This window comes from Rhinolophus sinicus, chromosome 16 (assembly GCF_057876585.1).
Source record: "Rhinolophus sinicus isolate RSI-liver-muscle chromosome 16, RSI-T2T, whole genome shotgun sequence".
NCBI classification, from domain to species: domain Eukaryota; kingdom Metazoa; phylum Chordata; class Mammalia; order Chiroptera; family Rhinolophidae; genus Rhinolophus; species Rhinolophus sinicus.
This window is the reverse complement of record NC_142516.1, coordinates 65,744,932-65,771,181: the sequence shown is the minus strand read 5'-3', so window position 1 is coordinate 65,771,181 and position 26,250 is coordinate 65,744,932. Positions and strand designations below refer to the sequence as shown.

Here is a 26,250-nt window from a genome sequence, read left to right as displayed (position 1 = left end):
CCTGTGAAGTGGGCAACTCCCTTATTCCCCATAACAAGTTTGGGTGGAGAGGAAATGGCTCTAGATGAAGCTATACAGGTCCAGTCAATACAGACAGATCCCTGAATTTAGCTTGGAAACTGAGGCTCAGCTGTACCCTCAGGTATAATGGCATGACATGAGGTTTGATTTTATGTATCAACTAGCTAGGCTATGGTACCGAATTGTTTGATCAAACACCAATCTAGATGTTGCTGTGAAGGTATATTTTTAGATATAGGTAACATTTAAATCCATAGATTTTTTTAAAAGGCAGGTTACCCTCTACAATGTGCATGGGCCTCATCCAGTCAGTTGAAGGCCTTCAATGAAAAGACTGAGATTTACCAAGGAAGAAGAAATTCTGTCTCCAGGCTGCCTTCTGATTCAAAACTGTAATATCACCTCTTCCCTAAGTCTCCAGCCTGCCAACCTGTCTTGCAGATTTCACACTTGCCATCCCCCACAACTGGGTGAGCAAATTCCTTAAAATACACACACATACATACACACACGGATACACATACATCCTATTGGTTCTGCTTCTCTGGAGAACCCTAATAATTTCAAGAGATGTAATACAGGTCTTCTCGCCCTCAACCACCAGGGGTTTATTGCTACAGCTAATCACCCTGCTGTGAGCCCAGGAGAACCCTTCACTCTTTCACTTCTCCAGGGTCCTTAAATGATACTGTGCCAGAATTGGGCATCATTTTTCCTTCAGGATATTTTCTCTGAACTACCTGTTCCCTAAAATGCCCCTCCTCCGTTCGCTATAAAGTGAAATTCCCTCATTACAATTGTATGTTTTCAATAGTCCATCTCTCCTATGTATGATTTTTTTTTTTAGGTGGGGGCTCATGGGTGTGGTGTAAGACAAAACAGGATCTGGCTTCCATGCAGTTTGCATACTACTGTGAGAGGCAGATCCAGATAATTTCTGTATGCAAAGTGCAATATGTAAAAAACACGCAGCTCTGATGGCGTCTGAAAAAGGAACAGACGCTGAGCAAAGACACTTCAGAGAGACCTGAACACAGACCTGGCCTTTCGAAGAGCGAGAAAGAGCATTCATTCACTCTAGACACAGGAGTGGTAAGTAGCCTCAGCACGGAGCACGGCGTTCCGGAAAATTCTGAGGAAATCCTACAGGAGAGGGGAGAGGTGCAGTTGTAACGATCTAGAGAGACGTTTTAAGTAGCTATTTAAAACTAGTCTCTAACTCTGACCTCATCCAAGCAGGCGGTTAGGCGGCTACGTCCTGAGGTGAGGGATCGAAGTGAAAGAAACCTGCCGCTAAACCTGGCCTCTCAGATACAGTAGGTGGCTTGGACAATCCAAGCCTCACTTTCCTCCTCGTCTGAGAGCCCTGGATCTCCTTCTGCAGCTAGGCCACTAGGCCCGGGCACATGTGGAAGAAGCCACGGAGAGGCGGGCCACCTTTTAGGCTCCGAAGGCTGGCCTAGTCTCACATCCTCTCCTACACGCCCGGCCGGCCAGGCCTCTCCTCCAGCCCGCGAGCCTCTGGGCCGATAGCGACTGACTGCAGGCCCAGAGGTTGGGGCACCGGGTCAGCACCTCCCGTCTGCAAACGGCGTCCTGGGCTCGACTTCCCGCCTCCGGAAGCTGGCGAGCCCGCAACCGAGCTCCGTTCAACAAGAGAGCCGGGACCCGCCACACTGCGCTCTGGAGCCCGGCTCCTCCAAGCCCTCAGGCCGCCTCCGCGTCCTCGACTCACCCCTCCTTTATGCCGCTTCCTTTCCTTCCCCCGCTTTCCTTGCTCAGAGTGGACCACGCTGAGGAAGGGATGGGGGAGGATTCCAGAAAGAAAGTGATGTGTTAGAAGAGATGGGGAGGGGCAGGAGGGGAGCAGAGGGAACAGGGAGCACTCTGAGGAGTCCGGCAGTGAGAGGCAAGGGTGTCAGAGCACCGGGCGGCAGGAGGAGGAGGCTGAGCAGGGCTGCGGGCGGGAGAACCAGAACGCGGGGAGAGGCGGGGGAGCATCCCATGGGGGAGGGGAGCGCCGGGGCGACAGGAAAGAGGAAGATGCTCAGAGGTTAAAACCGAAAATAAAAAACTGCCGGGTGAAATGACCGATTCTCGGTCCACCCGGCATCCTTGGCAACGCCGAGCGCAGGGAGGGGAAGGGGCTCCCAGACCAAGCAGGGACCCCCGGGTTGGGGATCGGCTCCGCCTACCTTGTCAGGCGCCGGGCCCGTAGCTCCCGCGGCGCCAGCGCCGCACAGTGTCCAGATATCGCATCGGCCGTGTGCAGCGGCTTTTATTTCGCTGGTTTCCTAAATCTAGAAGACGAGCATAGCGCCATTTCTTTCAAAACTGACATCCAGCCTTCTGAATGGCGGTACAGCAATGACATGACTTTTCTTTCTTTCTTTTCCTCGTTTTAATCCAGTTTGGAGAAATGGAAGATCCTCAGCAAGGGACGCGAGGAATAAAAGAAGGGAGACAGGACAGCGGGGAGCAGAAGCCGCGGAAGCACTGTGGTTCGCTGCTGGTAACAAGTCAGGTGACAGACATTGAGGGGGCGGGCTGCTGGAGATGCGTCTGGCGTCAGGCCCAGGAGCTGTCACCGCGTGGGGCGCCCGCGCCGAGCGGGTGGGGGGAGCGGGGGGGGGGGGCGCGGAGAGGCGGGAAAGAGGAGGTGGGGGAGGGGAACCTAGGGCGCTAGCCGCGGGCGCGCTTACCGCCCTCCGGGCGCCTCGGCCCGCCTTTCCTGCGTACGCCGGGCACCGAGCGGTTCAGAGATCTCGGGAGGTCTGGGGCGAGCGGGCGCGCGCAGGGAGCGCGGGTGCGCGCCTGCGGGGCGGGGATGGGAGCCTCCGAAACGCGTGGGTCTCAATTTGCAACTGGGGGACGGGCAGGACGCTGCTTACCTCTGGTGTAAAAGGAGGCGCAGTGCCCGCGCAGCTCCACAGAGCATGGACGTGGTGGGCACGTTTGTAGTAGTTGTGAGGATTCGGCGCGCGCGGCGCCCGCCTCAAGTGAGGGCTTTCGAGGTACACATCGTGTTGCCCGCGGGTCAGTGGGCAGCGCCGAGTGTGCTCGACGTTGTGGCCTCCGTGCTGACGCTAGTGAGGAGCCATCCCAGAGCGCAGCCGCGGCGTCCTGGAAGACCAGGTAGGAAAGGCCTCGCAAAGTCCCGGGAGCAGTCGGCCCTTAGATGATTTTGTTTGGTGTGATTTACTACACAGCTGTATCATCTTATGGGTGTGAAGGCTCTATTCCAGTCTCTTTCCATACGGGTTACACTTACTTAGATGTGAGGTTCTCCCAATATGTTGGGTACGGAGCCCCTTCACACACCTCCTTAAACCCTGTGAAACTCTGGGGTAACCTGGAGATTCCAAACCCGCGTTAGAAGTATTCCTGGATTGCCTGGGTGGGACAGTCAGTAAATACCCCCCCACACACACACACCACACACACACACACACACACACACACACCACACCACACCTCACCCCCCACACACACAGACACACACACATCGTGAAATACACAAGGTGTATTTGTAAGGCACTTTATTTCGCCCTGGGGGCGAGTATTACTAACGGTCAGTTTTCTGGAGGCCGCCTTTTTTTCTCCCCAGTATTTTTGCCGAGTAAATCTCTTCTTCCAGTAGTTGCACATCGCCTGACTTCCCGAAATAATAATATTGATCGAAGGATCAGTAACTGCTAAAAGGAGATTTTGCAGAGCTGGGTTTTCGTGGTGAGCTGGAGGTTTCTTACTTGGCGGACAGATTCAAATTTCCCGGGACAATGGCCATTATGTTTAGCAGAAGGTAGTCTGAGGTATCTCAAACAATGTTTTAATCATCTCAGGCCACAATGAACACTTTTTTTAAAAATGAGGCCTACTTCTTGAAAAACAGAATGGGTAGTTTTGTCTTCACATCAGATAAATCTTGATGCAGTCAGTGTAATTTCCTATGTCCAGAATAATGGGAAATATATGCATCTATATTTACAATATTCAGAATCCTATTAGAACTTGGATAATTAGTCTAAAAACAATTTAATGAGGCTTAATTTTTGTGACCTTTCTTAGTGCATCATTTCCTCTGGAATATATGTTTTGAAAATGCAGAGGCCAGCAGAGGGGTAATTACTTTTTTATTCTAACGTCAGTAAGTTTATTGACATGTAAATGTAAAACTGTTAAAACCACCAGTGTTTAATTAGATGCCTCAATTTCTGCTGGCAAAAGTCTAAAAATGATGTATAGGGTATATTACATTTTTTCATATTGTTATGAAAGTTCAGTTGTTTAAAGAATCTGTAGCAGGAGCTTGTAATGATTTCATAGTGTGATCTTGTTGGTTTTTTTAATGGTGCTTTATTCGTACCAGCAAACATTTAGCTACTATGATATGTCTTTTTAACATCACAGTTGTTAATATTACTCTCTATATAAAGCTATTTTATTTAAATTACTAGGTTGTACCAGAAATCTATAGTAACAAAATTAAAATTTTTAATCTGTGTAAATACTATAATTATGTGTTTTCTATTTTAGGAGTATACAATACAATATTGTGACTACTTTAAGTTAGAGAAAATATTTATTTTATAGTGCACTTATTGTATGAAATGTTAAAAATATTAAAATGATAGGTCCATTGAAAGTAGCTATTTATTTCTTTTTATTTAGGAATAAGTCAATTTTCAGGAATGATGTATAAAGTTATTTAAAACTATGAAAAGCCTAATTTTCAGCAAATATTTAAAGACAGAACACATGACTTAGATATAATATGTCTTGAAAATATGTGCAATTCTCCAACTTCATATGTGAAATTATGCGTATATATATAAACATCTGGAAGTATTAATTATAAATGATAAGTAATCATATATTTCACATTAGTGTATATGTTATGTCTATGATTATATTGATTTAAGAATCTGTATAGCAGGTAATTATGTTGGGATTCATACAATTCTTATGAGAGCTACAATGCTTAAAAATAACTTGTATGAATTATTTAATATTAATGCAAGTATGTGAGGTGTTAACATATTTTCAGTTTCTGCAAATACATTCACTCTGACTTTTTATTTTTGTATGACTGAAAAATGTATATAATAAAATTCCACATTACTAGTTTGTTATATACACATGCCTGATGAATTACATTAATTGATGTGTTACTTCTACCTTGGCTTGTTAACAAAATAGTTGTATCTTTATGAAATTAATTGTTTAATACTGTTTGGAAACTCTTAGGATTTTTTCCCTCTGTAACATGGTATTTTCTCAAGGTAAGCACTATACAGTTAGCATAAACCATTATTCCCAATGTGTACATGATCTCGAGATTGTATTACGTTCTAAATGAACAATAATAACCCTTTCAGAAATCAAGGCATTTATTTACTTTTTTGAAGACTTGAATTTAAAAAATTCCACTGTCTTCCTAAAATAACAATGGTATATGTAGCCTATTGCTATCAATTCCCGCAATATTTTACATGTCTGCTAATTACATATTATTTCATCACTACTAACCATCATGGTAGAGTTACGCTAAACCATTTTCTCAACATGTGAATAACTCCTGTTGCTAAATTAATTTCATATCATCTCAAAAAAACTTTCTTAACGGAAGGCTGACTATTTGGCAGTGTTTTTACAATTTTAAACCCTTTCGTCCTTTTGGAGAAGCATAACAATCTCACTTTGCCCCCGCTTTAAACCTCCCTGTGCCTATTCGCAACGTAGTTCGCTTTTCAGTAAATGGTAAATGTGAGATAAATACGTAGCTATACCTATTTCCAAGACACCTGGGGAAGAGTAGGCCTCTGGTCTCAGCACGTACCCCCTTCTCGGGACTCCTCACAAGTTCTTTTCAGATAACTTCAGGCTGGGGCTCCGGTATCGGAGAGCTGGGCTAGAGTTGCGATGGGAGTCCCCGGGACCCCAGAGAGAGCCCGCAGTAGGGAGTGACACTCAAGCTACTCGGTGGACCCCGCCTTCCTCACCTTCCCCACCTGCCAGCTCCCATCACTCTCCTGGACCGACCTAATTCCTAGAAACCATGCATATCCTGGAGGTTTAATTGGCAGGTGGGATAGGACTCTCCAGCGAGAGTTTGGACGCTGGCCCACTTATCACCCCACTCCACAAACTCCCCACTTTTACTTATATCCTCCTCTGGGCTTCTCCCCTCACTCACACTATTTCCACAGGTAAAGTTTGATCAAAATAACAGTCATTACAGACCAGGGGTTAATATGTAGAGCAAGACTGGGGCTTCAGTAGGTGAAAAAGGGAGTGGCGGTAGGCAGAGTCTGAGTGCGTCTTACGGAGTCAGGAAGGGTGCTAGGGACACAGGAGACATCTCTGGCAGCAGACATCTCTAGGTCACCTCCCCGGCTTAAAATTGGCTAGGCCTATTTTCTGGAGGGGAGGGGGCAGAGTGGGTTAGGTTCCCTCTGAGAAACCATGGGCAAAGGGCACTTCCAAGACTGGAAGGCTGTTCCATGCCCTTCCATGCCAGGTGGCCACCAGAGTGTTAAAAGGCCTCATCCTCTGTATCTCTGTCTGGGTTGCAAGATAGTATGGAGAATAATGTTTTTCCAGTGATGTCTCCCAACTGTTTTCTTCTTATAGAGCAGCCTTCCTCCTGTTTGAAAACTTCCCTCCCCCTCAGTTAAATCATTCAAAATGAAATCAGTTATTAGAATAAAAAAACTCTAAATACTATTAACAAGACCAACTTCTGTGACAATAAGCCAACGGATGGAGAAGATCTTGGGAGTAAATGAAGGCTTTGTTCGGTAGGGGAAGGAAGGTTGTTTAAAGGCTCTGTTCCATTTTAGAAAATGCCTACCAATTTGGGACCTCCACAGATTCCCCACATCCTAATTCATGGTATTTCAGCACTCCCATCTGTACTGGAAATCGCTGAATTTACTACGTGTTAATAGCATTTGTTTTTTAAAGAAGGGAGGATTGAAGAAAATCTCTGCTTGTCAGTGAAGTTATTTATTTTATGAGCCTTAGACTGACTGTTGTAGTTGGACAAAATTACATAATCAGAAAGAAGTAATAAAAGGGAAAAAAATTAAAGCAATCAACAAAAAAATTTAAAATTCCAGTGCCTCAGAGGTCCTTAGAAAAAGAATAAGTTGATTTTTGTTTTTCATATTATAAATAACATAATGGCTTTGTTCATGAAAACATGAACATTTTATCACAAATGATTTTTTAAATTCTTCTTCAACTAGCTCTGTTTTCCCCCTTCACCTTCAAGCAAACAAACAAACAAAAAAGTCAATTTATGTAAATGGTTGCAAAGCCAATAGGAATTATTTTTTTAAGAGAAGAAAGGGTTTGTAGAGGTTCAGAACTGTATGAACAAAGATATGTAACCTCTTAAGCAAACTGAAACTAAATTCGTGCAGTGGAGTAACTAAATATGCCTTTCCTTTCTTAGTTTAAGCACAAGAATTATGAGAAGTCAGAAGGCAAAGGTTTTCAGAAGGATCATTATCAACGTTGCTGTTTAAAATACACACTCTGAGACTCATTCCCAGAAAATTCAACACTTTTGCTGTGGGTTCCAATCATTGAGATTTTAAATAAGCACTTGAGAAAAATTCTGTTATAGATGGCTTATTGGAGCACCATTTGACAAATATGTTCAACATTACTTTTAACCTTATTTTTGCTTGTTTGTTTGTTTATTTATTCATTTATAAATCCAGGTCCAGGCCTTTAGATAAGATCTGAAATTTTAGGATTAATCAATCACACTTTGGGTTTCAGGGAAGACACTGAGAGTCTAAGTAATTAGAAAAAGCTATTTTACCAAATGAAGGACAGCCTTTATTAATATGTGAGCCTTCATCTGAACTGGAAAAGATTATCTCTTAGATGCCTGATTTTTACTATCAGAACATATTTTGGGAAGAATGCTGTAATAGGATATACTTATGTGTTAAGGCTTGTAGCACTGAACAGAAAATTTCCATGTAAGACATTTATATCTTATCTTTTTGAAACACTATATACCCTTATTTCTGTTTACATAGGATGAACGGTGCTAGATAGATAGACCAATAAGTAATAAGTAGTTTAATTTCATGTTTTTATCCAAACCAAGAGTCAAGCTGGTAAACATGGCAACCTAAAGTTAGAAAGGAAAAACAAAACAGGGAAGTGTTTCACAGCTTTAAATTATATTTTAGGTCAAGGTAAAATATAGCCATAACAGAATAAAGTACTTATGGACCAAATTATGGATCTTTGTGTCTGTAAAAGTACACTTACAAAAGGGGAAATACACATAAGTAAAGTAAGCTGAAAATAATTTGCAATCTCAAGAAAAACTAAAATACTGTGCCTTCCAAATTATAATCATAATTTTTCTGCTTTTAAATGCAATTTGTTTAATGTTACATCAGTTACTTTGCTGATGTATTAGGGGGGAAAGCTTGTTTTGCTTTTTTTTTTTTTTTTTTTTTTTTTTTTGAGTGCCACCATTTTCTTGCTCTGCTTTGCTTAGGCTGCCAGGTCATCTGACTCAGCAACTGTACAATTCTTTCACCCAATTTAAAGAAACAGCAACTATCCAAACAACAGTAACTCCCCCCAATTGCAAATCTTTCCACCCTGTCAAATAGTATATTTTAACTTTAAAATAATTATTAAATGTCTATACAACATGAGACACTGAATTTTACTCCATTCAGTTTACATGCTGAGTAGTTGAAGTTTAATATATTTTATGTAATGTATGATTTCTAAAAGAAGCTTGATGAAACTTTCTTTCAAAGGCATATGGTCAAGTTTGCTTTCTCTTTTCCTTCAAAATAATTATAATAGAGCACATCAACTTACGTTATCTCATTTAATTGTCACATTGTCATTATGTTTTGGGGATTTTATTTGTTATCTCATAGACTGGAGACTGAGGCTCAGATAAGTTGCTGCATGGTCTGCTAAAAGTCATTGTGCTTCTAAACCAAGTGCCCTACTTACCAATTTCAAGGACTACATTTCTTCTAGTTAACTGTTGTTTTGTAACTTGCTGAACTCCTTTGTATTTCTGTTTGACTCAGCATTAGCCCCATAAGTTCCAGTAAACATACATTGATTGAATGAATGAAAATGGAAGTCAATGTAATAACTGAAATCCTTCTAGGCTCTAAAAGCCACTGAATTACACAACAAAACAAGGAGATTAACTTCTTTCAGAAACCTATTTCTTGCCCAGAATAAAACAAGTTCAAAAATCCCTTGCTGATTAAACATAAAATACTTGTCCCCACTTTGATTTAAGAACAATCAATGGGAAACCTATGCGTGACCACAGGAATCACTTGCAGGATGAAACAAAAAGGTTACTTTCTTAGAATATATGACCTTGATTTTTAGATTCTGTTCCCTTCACTTACTAGTTGTGTGGTATTCAGACTATGTACTTAAAATTCTCAGTGCTTTCATTTTCTCATCTGTAAACCTGAGATGATACCCTGTAGTATTCATCTAATAAGAACAAGATAAAATAGGATATGTAAAGATACATTGTAAACTTTCAATTGAAATACATTTGTCAGTTATTGTTAAAGTGCCTAAATTATGCCCTTTAAAGAACATTAGTTTACTTTTACAGTAAATGCCTACTTAATTAGAATTTAATTATTCAGAGTAGCTAGAAATTCCTGAACTCCATTTTAAAGAATATACATATCATAATAAAAAATTATTTATTTATTCAAATCCCAGCCATATTCTTAGCGTGTCAGGTAAAAATTAGTGTAAATTTGCCTATTTTTTTTACCCACACATTTACAGAAGCCCTAGAGGATGGTCTTTACAGTGTTACTTTAAACTCTTCTAGTATTCATAATTATTAAATAGATATTAAAATATTCATGAACTCATTTTCTAAGAAATCAAATTAGTTTTAGAAACTGAAGGAAGGTATTAACCTGCCTTTCATTTATCAAAAAAAAAAAAATGCAATAGCCCAGAATAATAATTTCTGGAAGTAATGGACTTTTAATTCCTTCAGAACAGTTGCTGCAGTCTGAATATCTAGATCAATACTTTTAGTCTGGAATTTCCTAGAAATTCTTTCATATAAAAAGTGCACGCATGCGTGTGTGTGTTAGAAGGAAAGAGGGTCAGAAACATTAAAGTCATCCTCAAAATCTTCAAAATGTCCGCCTTAAAAGGTAACCTTCAACTATTTTTATTTACATTTACTAGGCTATCAAAAAGACAAAAATTATTAAATATTAATTATACTTCCTTACGGCAAAATTGACTTAGGTATATAAAATTGGTGCAAAGTAAACATAAAGTGTATTCTGTTGTCATTGTCTTTTAAAATAAGTGAAGTCTAGGTACACCAGAAACTAATATAATATTGTATGTTAACTATATTTTAATAAAAATCTTAAGATGAAATAAATGAAATCTAGAAGTTATAATCTTAACCATCAGAAATAAAATTATAAAACTATACCCTCAACCCAGAGACTCAAAGGAAAGCATGAGTGGAAATATTAAATCTGCAAGTTAAAGGTGCTAAAACATGACTAGGAAACATTTTTTATTTATTCAGGGTTGATATGTAGTATTAGGAAGTTAATTTCTTCCAGAAGAGTTTAATCACATATTATGTGAAGAATGTAACTTAAGGAAGAGTGGTCCCACACAAAAAACATAACACTAAGACTATAGAGCCCCGAGAAGGCAGACTACTTTCAATTTCAATACTGAAATTAGAATATTCTTAATTATTGTTATACCAAATCAACCATAAATACTCCACTCCCATCCCCAGCAGTGAAAACTGAACACAATATTACTTCTCTGTGGGTATCAATACTATCTTTGCATTCTAATAGCACATACATGCATCAGCAGCATAAGCAAAATGGAATATTATATGTGTTTATGATTAGCAATTAAGAGGGTAATGTGTGTTTGCAAAGAGAAAATCTGTCCCATTAAGGAGAGAAAAGAGGAGGTTGGGAATAGAGGTTTAGAGAAAGTAAACTTTATAATTCTTCAGTTTTGCCTATAGTTTCCCCATTGTACCTCCAACTTGAACTGCACACTAAGGAGGGGTGGTGAGTGGCAGTAAATTCAGAGGAAACATTGAGCCGTGACACACTTCATTGTCACTTCCCATGATTTAATGAAGGTTTTACTGGAAGTTCTTTTGTTATAACAATCAACTTTATTACAAAGAAGCTCTGTTTTCAGGGGGGTTAGAATTCAAAGAAGACAGTATTAATCACACCTTTTAGAAGGGAGTTTGCTTGTCCTAACCACAGATACCTGCCAGAATGTGCGATAATGAACAAAAAAAATACTCAAGAGGAAATTGACTTTGATGGCCTAAATGAATAACATGATAGTAAATGTCATATCTATTCTTAAAAAAAAAAGTAAGTTCTCTGTATAGCAAGCCTACTGTGTGCCTAGATTTTTACATATCTGACATCCTTTGTTCCTTATGTACCCTAATGAGGTAAGTTTTATTTTCCCCATTTTGACAGGTGAGGAAATGGAGACTCAGAAAGTTTCCATAATTTATTCAAGCCTTCACAGCTGGTATGTGAGGGATCAGGTCTGAGTATAAAGACAGGGATTGTCCCATTGCCCATACTGCATTTGTGTCTCCTCTAGGATTATTATTACAGATATGGTTAACATTCTCACAAACCATGTCTGTTCAAGTCAGAGTAAGCAGCTGTAACCATAGAAAGAATATGGAGAGAGAACTGAGTTCAAGATTTGCAGCAAACATTTATTAACTGAATAAATATGGCAGTGTACCTCCCCTCATTTTCTTATCCATAAATCAAGGGGGTAGCTTGTTGGGAAGCAATTTTTGCAATGTTTGTCAAGAGCCTTATACTCTTTGAAAAACTGCAAAACTGTTTATTATATTAATTAGAAACACCATAAATATTTGACAACAAGGATATCATTAAATAAACTATAACATTTTTTCAATGGAATGTGTTTAGCTGTTAAAAAGCAGTGTCTATGAAGTGATTTTGAAGAATTTGGGAAAATTCTTTAATGATAAATAAGAGGAAAAACTCATTTCGTAATTGTATTATATTCACAAGAACTGAGCAAGAAAAAAAAGAGGAAATATTTCAAATTGTTAACAGTTGTTTCTGTGTAGTGTATTTTGTCCTTATGCAGTTCATTTCTTTTTTAAAAAAAATTTTTAACATATGTGAACTATATTCAGGAAAAAATCATTCAAAAATCATGGGACCTGGTTAAGTGACTTTGAGGGGACTTCAAGATCCAAATTTCTATCATTCTTTGCATTATTACCCCCAGAATAATCACTCAGAAGCACAGTCCTTCCCAAAAGTGAAGATCTTGTCACTTTGGTCCAGGATTTGCAACCTGTTTGAAGGCACAGTTTTCAAAGAAAGTAAGGATTGCTGAGTTGCCACCATGTACTATACAAATCAATCCACTGAGAAAATAATAGGACTCTCAGACAGAACTGGGAACCTCAAAGTTTAAATTCCTCCTCCTTGTGTATTGTTACTTAAGTACTCTGGGCTTCTTTTTTTTATGATTTATGAAGGAAGGATAATATTCTCTATCCTACAGTTGTGGGATTAGGAATGCTATCTATAAATCTATTTAATGCTTCTCATATAGTTGGGTGTCAGTAAATGGTATCCATTATGATTTTCTTGGCAACTTTGAGCAAATTTCCTATTGTCTCTATTTCTGTCGGTCTCTCCTCTAATTATATGCCTTATTACTTATTTTGTTTCTCATATGAGGCTAATTCTCAATATCTGTCCATGTAAACAAATTATATATACACAAATACATAGTATAGATTATATAGCTATATATAGATATATGTACACATATATAGATATATAGCTATACACACATACTGTGCTAATCTTTTAGTTTTTTCAGCTGGCCAAATTGCTACAAATAAATACAAGTAATTCACCATAAGAAACTTCTCAATATACAAAAGCAGACATTTACAAAACCGTTGATTAGGAAGTGATTGTTTCTATGGGCTGCACAGATTCCTCATTCCACAAGAGCCCACTCTAGAGATACTTTTAATAAACTCCTTACATAGAATTAAAATTACATCTGTTTTGCATACAACTTAGAAAAGACATCTGCTATATAACATGTAATGCACTTCTAAGATATCCTCAAAATGATCTTGGGGAGATGATGATAGATACTGCAGATTCTATACCCAGTTAATGCTTTGGAAACTAAGATTGAAAAATTGGTACTTACCAATAATTGTGATACAGGTGTATAATAAGTCATTTTGAATTTTGTGCTCCTTGCCAAAATCCTGTTTGAGCAGGAAGAGAAATTTTGCGGTAACTCTGAGGGCACGAAGATGTCAGAGATTCCCTAAAAGAGTGCCTTACTCATAGCAGGCACTCAATAGTTGTGCTATATTTAATTTAAATAGAGACTAGTAAAAGGGAGATGGAAGGTTCCTCCATCTTGAATTTTCCATAGATCTCATGGTGGGACCGATTCCCTGTGCTTACAAACCTGTTCAGAGGTCTGCTCTGTTTTCTCAGAGGTCTCCCTTTCATGCTAAAGCTACCTTTTCTTCTTGTGGAAAAATAAATAATTAAAGGAAGACCTGGCATTCTTTGCCATTTTTCACCGAAGAAAGTCCTTTTTCCCCATTAAAAATACCCACAGTGGGAAAAAAAAATACCCAGATGGGACACTGAGCCCTCAGAATTCTTACACAGGGGTGCTTTACTTGGCTGAACAAAGAATCTCCTGAGGCACAATTGTTGTTATGCCGACTTCGTAGATGGGGACAGTGAAGCCAAAATAAAGTATCACTTGCTCAAGGTAATAAAGTAGGTGGGGGATCTTGGCTGGGGTCCTCTTTTCCTTACTTTATTAACTCTTTCTAAATTAAAAGGGATGGTTGAAATTACCTTTCCATTGCCTTAGTCTTTGAATAATACTCTACTGTACCCAGCATTCTATCCCAGACCCATCTATTCAGGCTTAGCCCAGCCATTACAGGGTGCATACCTCGTTCTGAGACGCTGTTTCCTAAGGAGCTCTTCTTAATTGTGAGATCCTTTCTAGACCCTGAAAGACAATGTCTTTTTCCTGGTAACACAGGCCTGAGATGTCAGTTGTCAGAATGCATCTTCCTTCTCCTATACTGTTAACGTAGGCTCCTCTCAAGGGCGCATCCCAATTCAAGACCACTTTCCTTCTCCAGAGAAACAAATATGTTGATGGTTGTTACCAGTACACCCGCTTGACTAAAGACCCACAACTTAAAGCCAAGTGCCTGACATATAGTAAGTACTCAGTTACTGTTTATCACATAAAGTTGTGAATGATTTCATAAAAGCAACTTTTATTTGTCTAATAAATTAATGTTTATTTAATTAATTGGAATGGCTAATGTATACATATAGTACAAAATTCAAACAATACAAGTTGCAGATGTGAAAAGAAAGTCTCAGGCCCTCCCAATTTCTCATTTCCTCTCTCCACATTTATGGACTTTTGTGTATCTTTCCAGAGTATTCTATGTATATTTTATTTTTAACTATATTTTTTAACAATTATTGAATAACAATACTAATATTGAATATGGGGAAGAGATGCATGCTTTTAAAATGGCATTTGTGTGTGCCTCACTTGATATAATAACTTCATGCGGTATAAAGGATAGAGCAAGCTAGAGAACCCATTTTAAAAATATGGACATTGAAGCTAAAAATAGTCTCAAAAGATTTTACAGTCAAAAAACTGTTCATTAGATACATCAGGACTGTGTCAGTTGGTCCCAATCCAGAGCTATTTCTCCAACACCTTTTCCCAATAAAATAATGTTGCTTATAATATGTTTGCATACCATTCATATCATTCCTTGACAATTCTTCAATGCTTTGTCAGAACTAGAATCTAGTTTCAGAATGCTGTCTTCTCAAATATCTTTCTGGTGATGTTTTGAATTAATATTCACATCTAGAATTGCTATTCTTTGATTTGTAGGGTTTCTGGAATAGCATCACTGTAAGATTTTCTTTAGTTTAATAACATATTCAGGTGTCCCTATTGTGTCATGATCTCCACTCTTAGCTGGGTTCTCCAGACTGATGGAAAATCTTCCTTGAGTCTTTCTCAGCCCATCCTTCTTTTGTCATAACAAATATACGAAACCTTCACCACTCTCACTTCCTAACCCACCATCTTATTTATCCCCACTGCAAACAAGTCAGCCTCTTTGTTCATGGAAGAAAGTGCTTCAACGTCCTCCCTGCCCTGACCTTTTCTCCTTTTTCAAACCTGGTGTTATCTCCTGAGTCCAAATCTATGACCACTCCCTATGTCGTGTATTCTATTTCATCCTGACTTTTTAGGGACCTTGAGTCCTCAGAAACAGCCTATCTTACCTGTGACCTGAATTCCTTTTTTCTCTTTTAGCTGTCCTCTTCAGCAGGCATTTTCCCTTCAGGGTATTTTGTGTGCTCAGGGCTCTTCCACCTTCCCTATGCCTCCCTTCACTATACTTCACCTTGAACTATCGCAGCAAAGCTGTGCAAGAGTAGTCTACACACTGTGTCCCCACTTCCTTGCCATCTCATTCACTCCTGGTTTTTCTTCTGCCAATGTGAGCAGTCCTTTGAGGCTCCTTTGCAGGCTGTTCTTCCAGAAGTTTATTTTTACAGCTTCTCAGCATACATCCCAGTGAATTATTTCAGGCATTCCCAAACTTCTTTGCCTTTGCACATGCTCTCACCTCTGCCTCAAATATCTTTCTCCTTCTTTTATATCTTTATACTCCTACACCTTTCTTGGATGTCAGCTTTCAGCTTTCAGCATCCATGGAGCCTTTGCCTAAGCCACCAGAATGACTCTCGTTCCCTTTTCCTTTTCTTGTATCATGCTCTCTACTTCCCTTTTCTCTTCTGTGGACATTACCTGTAATGCCTCATTTAATCCCTACAACAACTGTTTGAGGCAAATACTATTTTCCCAGTTATACAAATGAGAAAACTGAGGCCCAGGTACATTCAATAACTTTGTTCAAAGTCATAGATCAATTAAGTCAAAAGTCTAGGTTTGAACTCAGGCAGTCCAATTCTAGAGCCCAAATGTTTAACACCTCCCCCACTGTACACTCCCAACATGCTCTACCCTGAGCTTGTTGAATGAATGAATAAGTGGTAATCTTTTTTCTCAAAAGGCTGATCAGAATTGAGACAGGTTTAAATTTCATAGTATAGATTTTCAAAACTGCCAATGCAGCGCATACCTAAATAAGACCATGATCTCAGAGAAGAAGAAAAGTTTGGGGATGATAACAACAACCAACAAAGTTTAGAGTTTAAAAAGGTCTTTGAAAAATTTTTTTTAAAAAAGCTCTTTGATATACATCATTTTATCAACCCACAAAATATATTATAATTGCACTTTACACATGCCTGTAAATAATATATCCAAGGGATGTTTTAGGTGGTTCCATCACCCATATCCTTGAACAACAGTCCAACATATTGCACAAGAGTTTAAAGAGTTTTTTATGTAGGAATCCATAGTTGAGTTGAATATTGGTCTAAAAGTTAGACATATTACAAGAGAAATCTATTCCTCCCTCCCATCACCATAACCACTATTTCCCCTCCACCATCAGACGTTTAGCTAGTTAAAAAATTTTTCTGTTGTCTACCACAGTTTGAATTTTCCACACGATTGTTGCACAAATAATTGAGAGGTGCCTGGAGGAAAATATAGATAGATAGCCCTACTAATGCATTGTGGATTTTTATAACAAATTTGACATTCCCATAAGTGTCACCATTAATTGGCATCATTTAAGAGAAATTTCTGAATTCCCTGAAAGTTATATTGAGAAATACAAGTGCACATGAATACAATTTTTAAAAATTGTTGCATATTTCATTTTTGGAGGAGAAGGTCTACAGCTTTCAGCTGATTCTCAAAGAGGCCTATTCTCCCTGCCCCAAAACTAAAAGTCATTATTTTAGTGATGGAAACTAATTTTAATATTGGTCTAAAAGTTAGACATATTACAAGAGACATCTATTCCTTCCTCCCATCACCACAACCACTATTTCCCCTCCACCATCAGACATTTAGCTAGTTAAAAAATTTTTCTGTTGTCTACCACAGTTTGAATTTTCCACACCGTTGTTGCACAAATAATTGAGAGGTGCCTGGAGGAAAATATAGATAGATAGCCCTACTAATGCATTGTGGATTTTTATAACAAATTTGACATCCCGTAAGTGTCACCATTAATTGGCATCATTTTATTTACTATTTTTAATGTGATATAAAAGATTTATTTTATAAATAAATGTCAATATTAGAAAACACCAGAAATTATGTTTTTGTAACTACTTAAACTTGCAATAAAAAGCTTTAGATGTCAACCTAAACACTTATGAAACAATATCTAGTTTTTCAAAATTCTTTTAGAACATACAAGAAAAAGAAAAAAAAAGTCTAGTTGTCGGCTCTGATGTATTTAAAAATCCCCTGGGAAACTTGTAAAAGCTGCAGATTCTTACACTGTAGCTCTCGAGAATGTGCAGGTTTAAAGATTCTGGTGATTCTGTGTAGTTGTGGTCTGGGCTGTGAGAAATACCTCTTCACGTTTTCTCAGATCCCACTGCATCAGCAGGAAGCTGCTTACTTGAATCATTTTTTCTGAGCCATCTGTAGAGCTGCATTCTGTCCTGCCTTTACTTTTCAAATAGTTCCTCCATTTATAAAGAAAGTTATCCAAAACATCATTCCTCATCAACTGTCCCAGGCCACAACCACCAATTGGTATCATTTTTAAAACTTCATGCTTTGCCTGAGCTAACCGTTCAGGTATTCTGGGTCTTCAAGAGAAGTTAAATAGAGATTGAAACATAACTTTTAAACAGAGCTGGTTTAGCTAGTAGGCAGATTAATCACCGGCTTAAGGCATCAGCAAAGCCTGAGCAATCCAATTTTTTTTAAAAAAAAGTACTTATTTTTAAAAGCATAAAACTAATAACCACAGGAAAAATGGAAACTTTGTTAGATTTTCTTTTACTTGTTACACACCTAGTTCTGTTTAACTTTTCATTAACTATGAGGGTGGTGGTGGAAGGTGTCCACTATCTCTTCAGTGATTAAGGTCTTCGTGGCCTCCCCTTTGAATAGCACATTGATAATTCTATCCAAAGCATTTTCTTCTCTGTGCCTCACAAGATTGCAAGGGAATCCTCAAAATGGATCATTTAAGAGCTGGCAGGTATTAGCTTAGGATGCGTGGCACTGTTCTGAATGCTTATGCCAGGTGTGATCAAAACATGTGGTGAATGTTTAAATAAAAATGATTACAGTAAAAGACACATTGCCATTAATCCCCTGCAAAAGACTCCCCCTCACTTCGAACACTTATCCCATCGTTCATACCACTTTGTGAAGCAGTTCTGGAAGTCCTCTTTCCTGAGTGTCTTCATCCTCCATCATGACAGCGCACCGTGTCACCCATCGCTTCTGGTATGGCAGTTTCTGTCAAATTAAAACATTATGGTGTGTCCTTATCCACCGTATTCACCGGATCTGGCACCCTGCGACTTCTGGCTCTTCCCCAAAGTCAAAATGACCATGAAAGGTAAACATTTTGAATTGATTCAGGACATGGAGGCAGCCACAACTACGCAACTAAAGATACTCACGGAAGAGGACTTCCAGAATGGCTTCAGAAAGTGGCAAGTATGATGGGATAAGTGCGTTTGAAGCAAGGGAGAGTAATGGGGGATTAATGGCAATGTATACTTTACTGCAATAATTTTTTTTTATTTAAACATACATTGTATTTTTTTTAAATCACACCTCGTATGTACATCAATTCATTTAACATACACAACAGCCCTATGAAGTAGGGAGCACTCTTAGCTCTCCATTTTATAGCCAAGAAAATTGTGAGGTTTTTCCAATAGGAAGGAGAGGTGTGGGGGGTCGGGAGAGGAGCCGGCGGACTCTGCAGCTACAGCACTGAACACTTTTTCTGGTCTAGGAAGAATTATTTAGAACGGTGTCTATCAGTACAATGACTCCCTCGCCACTTTCCTGTCTGCTTATAGGCAGAAATGCCCACCATCCCTGTTAAATAGACCTTATCTTCTGGGACCAGCCCTTTTACTAGGCAGCAGTACCAGGCATTGAACAGTCTGGGAAACCTTCTCCTTTGTCCTCCGCTTTACACGTGTGTAGGTGGGGAGGAAGGGGGGGGGGAGGGAGGGCGCGGGCAATCTCCAAAACGAACGTTCGAGCGGGGATTTCTGGCGTGGCAGACCCAGCGCGCAAAGCCCAAGTATAGAGCGGTGGAGAGGGATGTACTCTAAAAGAAGGGTAAGCTCGTAGTTGTACGAGTGGTACAGAGCCTTGACAGGGCTCTTGCCAAGAGAAAGCGCCCCTTTCTTCTGATAAAAGAGGAAGCAGTACTTGGCCTGGTTCGAACTTGGCAGTTAGGAATCCTGTGCAGCACGGTATTGCTAGCGGTGTCATCCATCGGAAGAAGGAAATGGGAGAGAAATTTCCCTTGAGTCGAGTGGACTAGCCCTGAGACCCGCGCGCGCCTCTTTTGCCGTGCCGGAAGTGCAGGGGGGGGTTGCAGGGGGTGGGGGTGAGGATAGGTGCCAGGCAGCCACAGCACCGTCTGGGCACAGCACCGTCGGGCTCTGCCGGTTGGTACACGGGCTGCTTCCGGTTGGCACACGGGCGGGCGAGCTGTTCACACGTGACAGCGGACGCCCCAAGTGGGGCGACTTCAGGGGTGTTGCATTCGCAGCTTGTTCAGAGTGAAAAGCGCCTCTTCGGAGGACACAGTCGCTTTGCGGTGGGGAGAAAGCCTCGGCAGGAAGAGTCCGCCAGCGCCGAGGGGGGGAAAGAGGAGGGGCGGGCTGGCGGCCAGAGGCTGGGCCGCGCGGCGGAGGGTGGAAGAAAGCGCGCAAGGGTGTTAGTGTTACCCAGCAGCATGGAGCCCTCGTCCGACTTGCTGGCGACCGCCGCCGCCCGGGGCCGCGCGAATGAGGTGCTGGCGCTGCTCCAGGCGGGGGTACCACCCAATGCACCCAACATTCACGGTCGGACCCCCATTCAGGTGGGCGAGCAGGTTTGCCGCGGTAGGAGGGGTGGCGGGCGGCTTTGGGGAACCAGGTTTACAAAGGGATCGGAAGGAATCAGGTGAGCGTTTCGATTCTCCGTAAAGGGGTGACATTCTGGGGAGTTTTTAGATAGACTTTGGCGCCGGAGATTTCTCTTGGCAAAGCCCTGGGGGCTCACGAGGCCAAGGGAGGAATGAGGAAGCACAAAGGGTGCCCATCCCTAGCACGGTGTGAAGATCTAGAAGAGACAACCTATTTGTGTTCCTAGAGACCGAGGTATATTCTTTATCAGATACAAAATTTACAAACGTGTGGTGTAAAACGCAAGCTTTTAAAGATTTGCTGGGCTCACTTAGGGCTGAATTCAAAGGCCTCGAATAGAACTGATGATCCTCTTACACCCGAGGAGGGAATTTCAGTGGAAATCTACAGCTGTGTATGTTGGAATAAATATCAATTAAAATTATTCAGGAGCAACTACCTAATGTGTTTGTTTTTTTATTTTAACTGAATAAGGAAAATATATGCTTGTTTTGTAATATATGCTTGTAAGAATTTAGGAAATGCAGACATATATGAAGAAAAACATTAGTGTAACCTCGCCTGAAATAACATCATTTTATTTATCATTTTAGGGATATCTCCTATTATTATTGTTATTGTTAACTTACTTGATTAACGTATTTGGAATGGAGTTTTCAGTTCCTCATTAAGAAATGTTATTTCTTCTCTCCCCACTCCAGTATTTGTGTGGGGGGAGGGGGAGGAAAGGGGGTAGGAGCGGTTCAGGTTTTTGCTCTTTGCCGTCACTAACTTTCTAAATCTCAGGCTAAAAACAATTTATTCCTGGCAGTCATCATCCTAGTTTTATTCCCAGTGTTGACAATGATTTTGATTTTGAAAAATAAAATTTATATGAAGTAAATTCATATTTCAAAAACTCCAGCATAACAAGACAAAGGAAAGTAGCTCTACTTGGAACTTCACAAACTTCCAAAGTAAATTTTCCTTTCCTGAAACTGTTACATAGGAAATTTTTCATACACTTTAAAATACAGATATAAAAATGAAATGAAAATGCCTTATAACTTGAGATTATTTGGGATTTAAAGTGTGGAGAGAATTTGAGACTGGAGAGATTGAGTGGTTGTAGATGAAAAGCATGACCCCTTTAAAAATAATGCATGCATGATCCAGTAATTTGATGTCTCTAAAAATATCACCACCATCCTGAAAACTGGGAGTTTGGCGATGGAGTTCTGGAATATGTTAGAAGAGACCTTGTTTGTTTAAATACAAAAAGAAAAAAAGATGTTGGATAACTAGTTTTAACTTCTTTTAATAGGGGGGAAAAGAACATAGAAGAAAAAAAGGCAAGATTTTGGTGTAGAACCCTAATCAACTTTGTGTTTAATATAGCAATATTTATAGAACAATTCAAATTACTAAATTAAATTTAATGTATTATCAAATGGATTTAAGCACCCTACAAATATTCGTTTAACTGGTTTATTTATTTATTTTTTGCTTCTGCTATTATGATTTAGATATTTAAATGTTAGGTTACTGTCCAGCCTTTAATACTAATATATAATAAAAATGTTTAAAACCAGTTAAATGATTAAGGAATTCATTGGATAAATGTAGTTAGTATGAAAGCTTTCCCAGTTTTTATTTTAAAACAGCGCATTGTTCTAAGGCACTGCAATAGTTTTTCTTTCTTTTTGGAGCTGTAATTTGGTTCACTTATATTTTCTCTGTCTTTTTGAAAATTAGATCATTTTCACTTTCTCCAGGACAGTATAACTTATTATGGTTCCTCGGTTTGGACGAATTAATTCATGTTTAATACAGAATTTCACTAAAATAAGTAATTCTTTTTTATACAGTCACCATTTTCCAGCTAATATAACCAAATAACGCTTACCCTAAAAAAATAATTGTCTACCACCCACACTCAAATTGTAAAGTCTCTCTGATTGCAGACACTTTGATAATGGCTTTGTTTCAAAGATGATTAGGACCCAAATGAGGTCAGGGCCTCCTGTTTAGTGAACTCTCAGAATAAAAATTGGAGAAATGCCTTAGCTTCCTGTTTCTGCCATAACAAATTACCGCAGATTTAGTGACTTAAACCAACATAAATGTATTTTGTGAAGACAGTTCTGGAGGTCCGAAGTCTAAAATGGATTCACAGGGCTGCACTTCTTTTGGAAGTTCTAAAAGATCATCCATTTACTTGCCTTTTCCAGCTTCTAGTGACCATCAACTTTCCTTGGTTCATGACCCTGAATCTTCTCTCTGATCTCTGCTTTCATTCTTATACCATCGTCTCTTGACTATGCATCTCTTATAAGGTAACTTGTCGTTACGATGGGCCCACCCTGACATTTTAAGTTAATCTACCTCAAATCCTTAATTTAATCACATCTGTAAAGTCCCTTTTGCCATGTAAGGTAATATATGCACAGCTTTCCGGTGTTAGGAAGTGGACATCTTTGGGGGACATTATTTAGCTTGCCACAGGAAAAAAAAATTAGGGCTGGTTAGACAAACTTCATTTTATACTTAAAGAATTTGAAGTTTAATATTCTGGGGAGCTAAGGGTTGTTTAAAGTTTTTCAAGAATTAAGTGGGCTTTTGTTTTTCTCCTGCTTTTTAACAATTACCATGTTCTGGGCTTGAATATACAGCACTGATCCATACAAAATCTCTGGGCCTTACATAATTTCATATCAAAACGAGGGGGAATATACAGTAGCTTAGGCTGCAGTAAAAGCAAGTTTGTCCCTCACTCTTTATCTTTTGCCGTTGTCTGTGCCTCTGGCAGTGTTCTATGTGTGGCTGAAACTCTGCAAAAGGTTGGAGAATATAATGGGAATTCAATGTGTACAGAAAAGTAGAATGGGTAGGAAAACGGGCTAAGAGAGTAACTGAAAGCAAATAAAGAGTAACTAGACATCTATGAGTTTGTACGGGTGTCTGCACCGGGGAGCGACTTTATAGTTTCTTTAAATTACTTAATCCTGTCCCTGCTGCCTGCCCTCGCCCTGACCGCTCTGCTCTCTCCCGCAGGTCATGATGATGGGCAGCGCCCGCGTGGCGGAGCTGCTGCTGCTCCACGGCGCGGACCCCAACTGCGCAGACCCCATTACCCTCACCCGGCCGGTGCACGACGCCGCCCGGGAAGGCTTCCTGGACACGCTGGTTGTGCTGCACCAAGCGGGGGCGCGGCTGGATGTGCGCGATGCCAGGGGTCGCCTGCCCGTGGACCTGGCTGAGGAGCGGGGCCACCGCCATGTTGCCCGGTACCTGCGTGAGGCCGCAGGGGGTACCGAAGGCGGTGGCCACGACCATACAGGTAAATCAGGTGAGGTGGCCAATGTCAGAATTTGAACTCAGAGAGCTTCCTCAGCCCAGGGCACTCCTTTTGCAGAAGAGAAAGGTGACCCCAGGAAAGCAGAATCTTGTGTCTAGCCTCAGCTTATACACTGCCCGCCAATGGGACAACCCCGTATCCCGATCGGTTGCCTCTGCAGGGCTGCGGACAGGAAATAGCCTGAGATGGACTTCAACATGTCAAAGCCCACCCCATCAACGCTCCTCCCCACCCCTTAAACACTCGCCCTCCCCACAGCTCCAGACCTAGACTGGAGCATTGAAGACTTAAGGCTAGAGGTCTAGTGGCCCCTCTTCCTCCAAACTAGCTGGCCAGCCGCATCCATTCAACGGCCCTTAGTTTCCCTATTAGCTTACCTAGATTGTTGGACCAACCCCTGCGATTTCCAAAACCAGTTGCGCAGGGCATCACCTGGCAGAGATCTGTCATTCCTAGCGCTATTGCAAAATTCTACTAAATCCGTCGCTATGTGCGGTGGGGTTTTCCAGAGCTCTCCCAAGGGGGTACTGAGGGAATCTGGGATGGAGACTTCATCTACCCTCGCAGTCTGCACCCTGGAATATACTGCACGCTCTGGGAAACAGAGACCCTTTCTTAAGCTTTTCGCTCTCTTAAGCTTTCGGTTTCTGCGGAGAGATCGCTTTAGGAGGGAGATGGATACGTGGTTCTTCTTGCCTAGGACCACAAAGCCTTCTTTTCCCTCGGCTCCATTTCCCCACCTCCACTTCTTTCTGGCTAAAGCACAAACCTTACTCTGACTTTTTCTGGAGGAACCATTTTATAAAAAATATATAAATAAAGCAATAAACGAGATGAACGCGAATATTTAAGGTAAACCATGACTTTGCAGATAATGAAATCTATCCTATTTGGGCTCAGAGCTGGGGCACTAGGTTCCCTGGGCCTTAGTGGAGCCTGGGAGGACAGGGTGGAGAGGTTCGCTCTGAGCCCTCCGCTGGGAGTGCAATGAGCGCGGCGCCTCGATGTGAGGGGGAGGACAATCTCCTTTAGCCTGCCCACCTTCTTGCTCCTCCAATTGAAGCTTGCGTCCGGGACATGGCGTAGGACGAGGGACCAATCACCGGGCTGTGAACAGAATTAGATGATTGAATTGGGCCCCAGGCAAATGAATAAACTGAGTAACCCTTCATAACCAAACCTAAGATGTGTAACCCAAGCACCCAAGACCTTCCTTCTTTCTTGCCTCCCTCCCTCCCTCTCTCCCTGCCTCCCTCCTCCCTTTAACTAAGATCCTACTACGTGATCAGCTCCTTTCTAGGTGGGACACAAAACAGGAGTCCTGCCCTCACAGAGCTTACATTCTGGAAAATAGACTTTAAACATTATAACAATGTATTTTCAGGGAATGAATTTGTAAAAATCAATGTGATGTGTAAAAGTGAAGTGTGAATAGGAGGGGAGGCGATCTTAGAGTGGTCCGAGAACCTGGCTGATAAGAAGAGATTAGCCACTAGAGGCAGAGAAACTCTCAAGTGCAAAGACTGCTGCGGAAATGAACGTGGCAGGTCAGGAGGATCAAAAGGCGGGCTGGAGCGTGTACACAGCGAGATCAGAGAGGAGGGCAGAGGCAGATAATTGTAGGGCCATATAGGTCAAAGAAAGGGTATTTGAACCATTAGGAAGCCAGCAGCTGGTTTGAGAGAGGAGGCCTGGGGAGGAAGACAATGGTACTGGAGGACAATGGTACTCAGCCCCGACTGCTCAGCCGCGCCTAATCAGGTGTCTACTGATTGTGCGAGTTCGCTGAGTCGCTCGCCAGCCTCAGGGGCAAGAGATGCTTTGGGACTTGCGAAGGGCGAGGCGACATCTGCATGTCCCCGCGCCTGGCGTTATATGTGGCAAGCACGCTGCACCGTTTACATACCGCTCTTCCTCTCGCGGGCCTCGCTCTCCCTACGCCCAGCTCCCCCCCCCCCCCACCGCCCGGAGCGCAGGAGCCGCCTGCTAGCCGGGAGCCGCCTGCGAAGCAGTGGATGCTCTGTGAGATCAGGGAAGCTCGGGAGTGCGGAGGCTGCTGGCAGGATCCCCACCGGATGGACAGACAGACCTTGGGCTGAGGGTTGGTGGGTATTGAGAGGAGGATGCGTGTAGGCGAAGACATGAGAGAACCTTGTACATAAGTGTCTGAAAACCTGGAGGACTGCAAAAAAGGAGACAGGAACGAGTCTCACATCTTTGATTTCTGATTTCTAATGTCTTTTTGCTTTCTTCCATTTGCAGAAGACCCCTCCATGCATTAGAAGATCATGGAGAACCGGAGAAGAAACAGAGATCTTCTTTTCCTTTACCATTTTCATTTATAAGCATTAAAGAAAAAAAAAAACACAACACTGTTCCTGCCTTTTCATTGGGTTGGAGTTTTCAGGAGTGAACACTCAGGCTCTGAGAGCACGTGTATGCAGGCACTTCCTCTGTGAGCCTCGCGCACCTGCCGGCACTGTTGTTTTTTACAGACACTTTGTGAACTAGGAAAACGAAGCTTAAATGGGGCAGATGGCGTTTCTTGTCAAATAACCAGTAAATGTCAGAGCCAGGGCTCAGTTGTTTTTGTTTGTTTTTAAATAATGCTTTTTCCTTCGCTCATTTGGTCAACATTTATTGAGCACCTATTATGCCATGGTGCCAGGGGTACAGTGAGGT

At 41.1% G+C, this 26,250-nt stretch overlaps 1 protein-coding gene and 1 long non-coding RNA gene across 19 annotated transcripts in view; one reads left to right on the top strand and one right to left on the bottom strand.

The window, feature by feature from the left end:
* LOC109436481 (uncharacterized) overlaps positions 1–2,354 on the bottom strand; it is a 59,824-nt gene extending 57,470 nt beyond the window's left edge. For 10 of the 11 annotated variants that reach the window (XR_012495691.2, XR_012495694.2, XR_012495692.2 and 7 more), the window contains exons 1-2: positions 2,217–2,354; positions 1,061–1,164 (exon numbers count right to left, since the gene is read on the bottom strand). This is a non-coding gene — a long non-coding RNA (uncharacterized LOC109436481). Of the gene's footprint in view, positions 1–1,060; positions 1,165–1,756; positions 1,905–2,216 lie in introns of those variants that run through there. The other variant, XR_012495697.2, reaches the window with a different exon arrangement.
* Positions 1,086–25,940, top strand: LOC109436478 (cyclin-dependent kinase inhibitor 2A-like). 8 transcript variants are annotated; one of them, XM_074330325.2, is made up of 3 exons: positions 1,086–1,113; positions 2,432–2,533; positions 23,265–23,600. In XM_074330325.2, exons 2-3 carry the CDS (start codon positions 2,441–2,443, stop codon positions 23,583–23,585), a joined length of 414 nt encoding a protein of 137 aa, XP_074186426.2. In that variant the 5' UTR covers positions 1,086–1,113; positions 2,432–2,440; the 3' UTR covers positions 23,586–23,600. The 8 variants fall into 8 exon arrangements, with proteins under 8 accessions (XP_074186426.2, XP_074186425.1, XP_019570624.2 ...); XM_074330324.2 differs by lacking the exon at positions 1,086–1,113 and adding an exon at positions 25,831–25,940 and having other exon boundaries at positions 2,438–2,545; positions 23,265–23,550; XM_019715065.3 differs by lacking the exon at positions 1,086–1,113 and adding an exon at positions 25,831–25,940 and having other exon boundaries at positions 2,438–2,545; positions 23,265–23,559.
* The last annotated feature ends 310 nt before the right edge of the window (positions 25,941–26,250 follow it).